At 44.6% G+C, this 9853-nt stretch overlaps 1 protein-coding gene across 1 annotated transcript; it reads left to right on the top strand.

The window, feature by feature from the left end:
- Positions 1–296: 296 nt before the first annotated feature.
- On the top strand, positions 297–8604 carry MMP7 (matrix metallopeptidase 7). Its single transcript, XM_077884335.1, has 6 exons — positions 297–434; positions 3304–3530; positions 3616–3764; positions 5129–5257; positions 6671–6832; positions 8344–8604. The coding sequence occupies exons 1-6, from the start codon at positions 327–329 to the stop codon at positions 8358–8360; spliced, it is 792 nt and encodes a 263-aa protein (XP_077740461.1). The 5' UTR covers positions 297–326; the 3' UTR covers positions 8361–8604.
- The last annotated feature ends 1249 nt before the right edge of the window (positions 8605–9853 follow it).

The raw sequence follows: 9853 nt of genomic DNA, 5'->3' as shown, positions 1-9853 counted from the left end.
TTTCAACTGCAAAGTTTTATCTGAGTAGAAATTTGATTCTGGCAAATAACATGAGTTAAATTCATACAGCAGACAGGAAAAAAAAAAATCCTTTGAAAGGCAAATACATTGTGTGCTTCCTGACAATAAGGACATAAAACTTCCTTGTTGGCATTAATGAAAAATAACACACACTTCCAAAGTTCTGTAGACACCTACAAGAAAGAAAACAGCCGAATGAGTCACCTATTTCCACATCAGGGCTGAGAAGCTATATAAATGTCTGCAGCCTCTGGCAGAACCGAGCAGACTGAGCCTCGGTCCAAGAACCGTCCGGGGCAGCAGCGATGTGGCCGGCTGTGCTATGTGCCCTGTGCCTGCTGCCCAGCTGCCTGGCCTTGCCGCTTCCCCGGGAGGCAGGTGGCATGAGTGAGCCACAGTGGAAACAGGCTCAGGTAGGTCACAGGTCCACTCCCCGGGAGCTCCCCATCTCACCATCAGCATGATGAGGTGTGGTTTTTGATTTGGGTTGTTTTTCTGATTACATATATGTTTTAATCAAGTAGCTATTAAAAGCAGGCTGACTGGGGGGCTCAGTCAGTTGAGCATCTAACTCGATTTTGGCTCAGGTCGTGATCTCAGGGTCATGAGATCAAGCCCCATGTCGGGGTCCAGGCTCGGTGCAGGGTCTGCTTGAGATTTTCTCTCTTTCTCTGTCTGCCCTCCCCTCTGCACTCTCTCTCAATATCTTTTTCTCAGTCTCTCTCTCTCTCTCTCTCTCTCTCTCTCTGTCTCTCTGTCTCTCTCAAAACAACACACAAAACCAGAGTGGCTTTATTGCTACCCAAACTGGGTTCACACCGCAGTTCCTGCTCCCCTCACCAAGTAAACAGACATGAGGATGTTATTACACTTCTCTGCACTTCGACATTCTTTCTGACTTGGAAATTGCCAATGATAGTGGCATCACCAGGTGGGGTGCCATGAGGCACTTAACCCAGAACCTGGAACACTGTGTCTACTCAATGAATTGAAGTTGTTAATGTTTTACTTATTGTGACTTGAGATTCTTTTCATAAAGAGCTGAGTGTTGCCTCTTAAGGTGAGGAATCAGGTCATGGAGAAGCTTGAAATCAAAAAACAGAGGTTACAGCTGGCTGCTCAGCAGCGGGGAGGATGATGGGCAGGTGCAAACTCCTGACTTTGCCCAGTAGGGACAGCCATACTATGTGCTCACAGGATTCCTCTCATGAACAAAGAAGTGACAACAATGCCAACAATTATGCGTGCAACAATCATAGATTACAAAGTGCTCCATATACTTTGTGTCATTGAATCTTTAGCTCCAATTCCGGAAAAAGAAGGAGCCAAAGTGATATTGATTCACATACTTGGTAATGAGAGTGATAGGAGTCAAGGACAAGTTTTTCTGGTTCAAAAGCCATGGTCATTCCAATATACTACTTAATAAGCAAATTGATAAGTATAAATAATAATATTTGGTAAAATAATGGGTTGTTTACTCCTAACTACTATTCAAAAATTTAAGCTTTAAACATAAGAAAAGTCTACTTTTATTTCACAGTAACTTTGACTTTGAAAAAGTCCCAGTAATATGTTAGATTGAACAGTATTAAATTACTGATATTTAACTGTTTTTTTTTTTTTCCTGTAAAACAACAATTCCATAAAGTTCGATCTAATGGGTTCTCCATAAGGGATACTTTTGCAGGAGCATTGAGTCCCTTGACTTCATGCACAGGTCGCCAATAAACTAGAGAGACACTAGCTGGGTTTAACAGAAGGCAGGAAAATTTCTGTCAAGAATGCAAAAAGATTTCTTCCAAAAGAGTGTGTTTGTGAAGCCTGTGGCTCGAGAAGAGATAAAATTACTTATTTTAAAACAACAGATTCATTCTTAATTGTCCTGGATGTTTGTTGAGTGAAGTAAAACACAATCACTGGAATCTTGAAAAGAGAGCTCAGTATGATGAAGTTTACTTCCCTGACACGCACGCCCCTGAGGGACTCAGACCACACGTGCGTGCCGGTGTTTGAATCACTCCAACACCGTCATGCATCCTACAGCCCTCCGCATTTTTCTAATGAAATGGACTTTGGAGGCGGAACACGAGTTCAAATGCAGCTCCTCATGGGGTGAGCTCGTGCAAGTGATTTCCTTGTTTGAGTCACTAGTCTTCATGTGTAAGTAGGAATGACAACGCAACACCTACATCCCAGGTGGCTTGAGGTCTGGATGAGATTTGCACAGAAAGCTCCTGGTCCTGTCACTCAGAGGTGCTTGATACAAGTTCTCGTGAAGGTGCTGCTCCTCTGTCATTGACTTTTAATGTGTCCTATTGAGGCCACTGGGCTGCCACCCTCATGTCCACACACTGGAGTCTTTGAAGAAGGTCCTGAGGCCCCAGCTGCATGTGGAGGACGCCTGAGAGAACAGCTGTGTCCTGTAGCCCACAGGACAGGCCGTGAGGAACTCAGGGCCAGCTCTGCTGCTAGATTAACATGTGGCCCGGGCACATCACTCAGCTCTCTGAGCTTTGCTGTCTTCACCAGGAGAGTGTGCACAATAAATGAAATAATTTCATAATATCCTGTCCTAAGACTAAAATCTTAAGACCTTTTAACCTCAGAGGACCAGTCCTCTGGAGAACCTCTGATATGGCTGGGGGACCTGGGACCTCCCACAGGGTCTCTGCTGTACCCCCCAAGGACATGCTGCGTGCTCTTCCTGATTTGCTCTTACAAGCAAGTCTGTGTTTTATAAAGCATACGGTGGGTTTCTCCTCAAAACATTTAATGGGATAGGGGGCCTGGGTGGCTCCATCAGTGAAGTGTCTGCCATCGGCTAAGGCAGTCCCAAAGTCCTAGGAATAGTCCCAAGTTAGGCTCCGGTCTGCTTCTCCCCCTCCGTCTGTTCCTTCCCCCTCCCCTATTCATTCTCTCTCTCTCTCTCATAAATAAATAAATACATACATAAATAAATAAATAAATAAATAAATAAATAAATAAATAAATAAATAAAACCTTTAAAATAAAAAAAATCATCTTCTTAAAAAAAATGTAATGGGATAAAAGGGAAATGGAGGGACTCTTTGGCTCCTGAAATAGAAGGACACTGTATCATTATCAATATTAGATTTTCTCCTCATTAATGCACACTTGTTTTACCTGGTGCCTGCATAACTACTTTACCTTCAAACCACTACTTGAGTCCACAGAAATCCGAGGCAAAGATGCATAGCCCTCTGAGACCTATAAAGGAGACAATAAATAAGATGGTAGAACAATCACTCTTTCCAACAGGACTATCTCAAGAGGTTTTATCCATCTGACTCAAAAACAAGGGATGCTGACAGCTTCAAAACCAAACTCAAGGAGATGCAAAAGTTCTTTCGCCTGCCTGTAACAGGAATCCTGAACTCCCGCACGATAGAAATAATGCAGAAGCCCAGATGTGGTGTGCCTGATGTCGCCCATTTCTCACTGTTCCCAAACAGGCCAAAGTGGACTTCCGAAGTCATCACTTACAGGTTAGTTTTACTTTGGCTCGTTTTGGGGAAAGCAGCAAAGCCCTCTCTTCCTAAGTTCAAATGTTGTGTTCTTCTTGGCTTCCAGGATCGCATCGTACACCCCAGACTTACCACGCTTCAGAGTGAATCAATTAGTGGCAAAGGCTTTGGCAATGTGGAGCAAAGAGATCCCACTATCCTTCAGGAGAGTTCCAAGGGGAACTGCAGATATAATGATTGGCTTTGCAAGAGGAGGTAAGGCAGGCTGCTGTAGGCTGGTCCTGTGTGTGGTCACTGCCTTCCTCTTTTCAGGACTTAAAATCTTTATAATAGTCTTTACATATGATATATATGTGACATGTATAATATGTAATGACATATCTCTGTCATTATAGTTTTACTAGTTTAATTTAAAGCCACTTTTTATAGCAGGAGATGCCAAATTACAGCCCATGAGCCAAATGTGGCCCACCATCTATTTTTGTAAATAAATTTCTGTCTTTTTTGTGTGTGAGGGCAGTTTCAGCATTTTATGGAGAAATTTTTATCAGAACACAGTGATGGTCCTTCACTTACCTACTATCAATGATGCTTTGGGGCGACCATGGGAGAATTTAGTGATCATGACATCTCAGATACCATGAAGCTCATAAATCCTAAATTACTTATGATCTGGTCCTTTACACAAAAAGTTTGCCAGCCCTTTTTTGCAGTGTGAATCCTGATGGATGTACATACATGTCTGTAGTTATGGAACAAGTTAAAATATAGCTAACTAACATCAACATTAAACCAAGACACGGGGAGACAACCTCCAGAGGCCCTAAGTGCCTCCCCAAGGGCCTGTTGCCAACACCCTCAACGGAATAAGAAAGTAGAAACTCAGAGAACTCAGATTACAGGACTCAAGGACATAGAACCCATACACACGAACTGCTATTAATTGCTAGCATTTTATGGTGCAAATTTAAAGAAAAATGTCGTTCTTCTCAGTCTGTTCTAATGTTGAACTGCTCGGGTGCTGTGAATTTAGCTGAAATTTGAGCTTTGGCCACAATACTGACAACAGCAAAGAAAATGTCGCAGAAGGCATGGATCATGGCCACTATGTCTTCCAATCAAGGATCTTGAATCCATTGGATTCACATGGTTACAGCCTGATAGCAATTCAAAAACAAGCATCATAAATACAAGCACTAACAAAATTCATTTTGACACTTTGTGTGTGGTTCTCCGAGACTTTGTCTGTTCTACGCACAAAGAATAAGCTAGGTTTTTAAGAAAGATTGTACTAAATGGTGCACAAGTAACGTGATGAGTGCCGTGCACCACTCCTCCATCCTGCCACCATTCGGCCAAGTGCAGTGATTGGATTTAACCCTGGAAGTTAACTGTGATGTATTTAAAGTCTCATATTCTGGAAGCCTTCAGTCTCTGGTGGTTGTCAGGACTGAGTCTGGACTAGTGCCCGTGACCAGTAAACACCCCAACCCCCTGGGGGCGCAGCTGGTAACCAAGCGCTCACAGCCACACTCTGCTGATCTTTGCAGTCTCTGTAATTCCGTAAACTCCCAGGTAAAATGGCTGGAGATCATTTCACTCACCCTATTTTCTTTCAGCTCACGGGGACTACTATCCATTTGATGGACCAGGAAACATCCTGGCTCACGCCTTTGCACCTGGGCCAGACCTAGGAGGAGACGCTCACTTTGATGAGGACGAGCGCTGGACAGATGGTAGCAGGATAGGTACGACACACTAGGGCTCTTCTGCTGCATGTTGTTCCTAAAAATCTGAACTTCCTATGCTAGCTTGAGTTTGATGATGGCTTTAGTTCATGCTAATTACCAACCCGTCGCTAACTGCCAAAGACTACGTGATTCAAAGGCATGACTTCAGGATGGAAGGAGGCTGAGGGCCCAGGCACACTGGGCTCAATTCACCATAGCTCTACCAGCTACTCACCACATGTCTCTGGTCTGGTTATCTGACTTCTCTGAGCCAGTTTCCATCTATAAATAATTCCCACCCCATAGGATTATGGTTTGAAGTAAATGAGATCATGTTTACACAGTGCTTTACACGGTGTTGGGATATCTTAGTATTCGATAAATTACAGTTCTATTTCCCAAAAATAAGTTTTTTTATTTAAGGAGAAGGAGGAGCTATGACATGATATTTAAGAATTGTGTACAATTCTGAGATTATAGCCCGTTGTTCAGAAGGCAGCCAGTCCATTGTATTCATCACCTTACAAAGTAGGAGATTACAGACACTCTAGGAAACTAACAGGAAAGCTCTGGCATAAATCATACTAAGTGGAGAAGATTCTAACAAGATATTAATTAAATAAAATAGCATGGCTGCTCACTGTCCCTGAGAAGGAGATCTGTGCTTATGTTTGGTGATGGGAATTCATCTCCACAGCAACGCCTGACTGTCAACATCCAACCTTTGTGAGGTGGTGACACTGGCTGGCTTCCACATCCTGCGTGTCTGGCTCATTCCCCTTTCTTCCCCCTCGGGGTCAGCTCACTGAGTGTCCCTCCATCTTCATGCCACCCACTATCCGCGCTCTGGCCACTTGGCAAACTCCCAGGCTCACCCCTTCCGCCTTATCAAATAAATCAGAAACCAAACCCAGTGGCACCAGGGGACATTTCACCCCAGCTTCCTCAAACTGTCTCTCCTGGTACTCAAACTCACCATCAGTAAACAGCCATTATTTCCCAGAAAGTGGAAACTCCCAGTAGAATGACAAACCTACACAGTGGGAGGATTATCTCTGTTATCAGATGAGGAACTGAGACTTGGGGCGGTCAGTTCACGTGTCCAGAATCTGCACTGGTAGTAGCAGAGCCGGAGGTCAAGCCGGGATCCTGGTGCCTCTGAAGCCTTCGTGTTCCCCTCCAGAAGCCTGCTACTTGATTACATTAGAAGCACATAGGCAGAAACACAGCAGAAGGGGCGATGAGATTAAAGCGCTCTGTGATTCTCGTCAACCCTCCAGTTGGGAGGGCCTAGAAACAAGGAAGTGAGCTGCAAAGGCTCTGAAGATGTGTGCATTCTTACAGTTCTCCTATTTTTTTTACTACGTGTTATGTGTGACGTTATTTACAGTGTTGCTCTTATAGTCACCGTGTGTCACTCTTGGGTTGTAGGAATTAACTTCCTGATTGCTGCAACCCACGAGCTCGGCCATTCTCTGGGCCTGGGTCATTCGTCAGATCCCGATGCCGTGATGTATCCGACCTACAGCATTAGAGATTCTAAGAGTTTCAAACTTTCACAGGATGATATAGAAGGAATCCAGAAATTATACGGTAATGTTTAAGATTTCACATGGTCTCCTGCAGGAAAGGCTGGGAGATGGGTATCCACTTGGATAAACAAACTGGAATATACATCTAAAGGCCCATTGAGGGGAGAAATTTGAGACCTTAGATACTTGAAATGTTGCCAGGCTATTTTATCCTGTGATACTGATTTTAAGTTTTCGGTAGCATAGTATCATTCCATGAAATCAGGAAAATGACACTAGGCAGGTTGTTTGTTTGTTTTTCCCCAGGCTGCCACCCACTGTTTTTTTCTTGCTCTGCTCAGATACTTTAGGAGATTGTCCCTAGGGGATGGACTGAGAAACTACCACCTTCCTCCCTAGCTGCCAGTCAGAATGACCAAAAGGCAGTGGAAGTGCTTCCAAATCACCGGGCAATGTCCTCAGGAGATAATCATTCCTAGAATAAAATGGATTTAAGCAATTGATCAAACCTAGAATTTACTATCAATGGCGTTTCCTAAACTGTGTTCCCCGAACACTAAGTAGTCCTACAGGACAATCCCCAACAGAGGAAGCTAGAGAAGAACAAGTTCAAGAAGCAGGAGCTCCCCTACTTCAGGTGCACATGATCTTGAGGTCCCCGCTGCGCGTGCTGACTCAGCACCCCCAGGTTACAATCTCCTATACTGAACAGCGACTGAGCACTTGCCGATCAGCACTGCAGGGAGCATATTTTGGAAGATACCATGTAACTGGGCCTGAAAGTTGTGACTCAAATTGCTGCGATTGCCAAAAAGTTCACGTGACACAACACTTGTCGATAAAGTGATCGCCAGCAGAGTAGAAACAGTGCCTCCCCTGCCATAAATCTGTGGCCCATCGAATACTCCTGGCATCTGTAACTGTCCTAGAACCTCAAGAAAATTAGGAAGGGCTTGATCAGATTTCACATGAAGCAGACAGACCAGGGCATTATATTATTAACTATCAGACAATGAGGTGCCCTAGGCCACGGTGGAAAGAGGTAGCTTCTGGACAAATGAAACCAAGACTTAATGAAATAGGTTTTAAATGTAACCAGTTCATTAATCCAAGAAGCCCTATGAACAGAGAATGTAAGTTCAGAAGTATATCATTAAACTCATGGATGTTCTTTTCAGAATCATAAAAATAATAGCTATAATGCACCCCGCGCGTTGTGCACCCAGCGTTCCACGTGCATTAGCTCATTGAACACGACAATCCAGCGAGTTGCCCTTACCCTCATCTCGCACATGGGAGACCGCACCTGAAGAGGGGCTGAGTGGTACCTCACCCGAGACGGTGCAGCTGCTGGACGGCAGGCATGGGGTGCACAGCCACCCGGCCCCCTACCCACGTGCACCAACACCTCCCTCTCCGCCTCTGGAGGAGGGTCCTCAGAACCTTCATTCCAGGCACGAGAAGGGGGCTGGGGGCAGGACAGCTTGTGACACGTCTTCTGCTTTTAGCATCTCTCAATGGTTTTCATGTGTTGTATATACCATATCAAATGATCTCATTTTCTCTCAACAGGAGGGAACAGAATTTAAGGAGAAATCTGGAGCTGCAGGGAGAACACACTTCCATTCACTGGATTCGGTGTCATTGTCCTCGAGCAGAGGTAATGCACACGGTCCCTGAGCTCCACTGAGTACTTGGTTCATTCTCCCCCATGCCGTGGTCATCACATGTCTTGCTGTCCCAAAGAGAAGCTCTTCAATGGTGCAAGTGCCTCATTCGCCAATGACTTTGCATTTGGTGAATTTTAACAAATGCACAGATAAATAAAGTTTTTATTCCATAGCAAAAGGATTTCTATCAGGAAGCATTGTTTCTGGGTCAGAAAAGACAGGCTATGCAACAAAATCAAGACCAAAGCTAACAAACGAACAAAAATCCCACCTCACCCCGGGTCCTCCATGGCACACTGACCTACCTGTCACCGTGTGGGCAGGGAGACCCCAGCTCTTCCTTGTTCCTTATGAAGCCCGTGGAGGCACCTAGTTCCCCTTCTTCTGCTGGCCCAGGCTTTCACTCTGAGTATTCTGGAAGTCCAGTTCTTCCCACAAATACAGGTGAATTCCCAATGTTTTACATTCCTGTCATCACTTCTGGTTGAGTCCCTACCCCTGACCTGACTTCACTGTATCTCCCCTGACACTGTCGCACCTGTGTTCCCTTTCCTGGGCCCGGGGCCAGCCCCGAAAGACTTTGGTGACACACTGAAGACGTGCCTCCGTAGTGGGATTTCATGTAGTACGAGGTTGATGGAATTGGACAGTATCCCCATCCCTCAAAACCTCCTCTTGCCCCAGCATCAGGGGTTTCTCAGCAGCTGCCTACCTCCCCAGGCTCTGGCCCCCTACCCCCGGGGTCTACACTCCATCCCTCTGACTTCTCCCAGAAACTCATTTCCTGACGTCCACACAGCTCTCCCTGCAGCACAGAGGATGTGTTTCTGTGGGAGAAGCACTCTCTGTGGAAGAAAGAATCAGCAAACTTGAAAGTAGAGCATTGGAAATTATCAAAACTGAGGGAGAAAAAGAAAAAGAACTTAATGCCCCTGTGGGACACCATCAGGCAGACCGTAGGGGGAGTGCTGATAAGGAGAGAGACTATGCCTGAGAAGGAATGGAGGCCTGTGGAAGACATCATCCCTTCCACTCGATTTTGCTGTGAACTTTAACCTTATAGATTAAACATTAAATTACAATCTGGAATTTTTCAAATCAACGAAATTGACAAGGCTTTACCTAGACGCACTAAGGAAAAAAGAGAGAGGGCTCAAATCACTTAAAGTTTAGCTCTGAAAGTGGGAACATTACTAGTGACTCTACAAAAATAAAGTTTAAAAGTAAGAGCCCTGTAAACAATTATATGCCAGCAAATTGGATAACGTAGACTAAATGGAAAAGTTCCTAGAAACACAAAACCTGCCAATATTAAATCATGAAGAAATAGAAAATCTAAATAGACTCATAACTAGTAAGGAGATTAAACCAGTAATCAAGAATCTCCTGACCAAGGAAAGCCCAGGACTGAA

The sequence above is a fragment of the Canis aureus genome, chromosome 3 (assembly GCF_053574225.1).
Source record: "Canis aureus isolate CA01 chromosome 3, VMU_Caureus_v.1.0, whole genome shotgun sequence".
Taxonomy (NCBI): Eukaryota; Metazoa; Chordata; class Mammalia; order Carnivora; family Canidae; genus Canis; species Canis aureus.
This window is presented reverse-complemented; position numbering and strand designations above follow the sequence as displayed.

Coding starts and splice junctions, on each gene's coding strand:
- MMP7 (XM_077884335.1), top strand. CDS start 327: ATGTGGCCGGCTGTGCTATGTGCCCTGTGCCTGCTGCCCAGCTGCCTG. Junction 435..3,303: donor CACAGTGGAAACAGGCTCAG/GTAGGTCACAGG, acceptor TCTTTCCAACAG/GACTATCTCAAGAGGTTTTA. Junction 3,765..5,128: donor GATTGGCTTTGCAAGAGGAG/GTAAGGCAGGCT, acceptor ATTTTCTTTCAG/CTCACGGGGACTACTATCCA.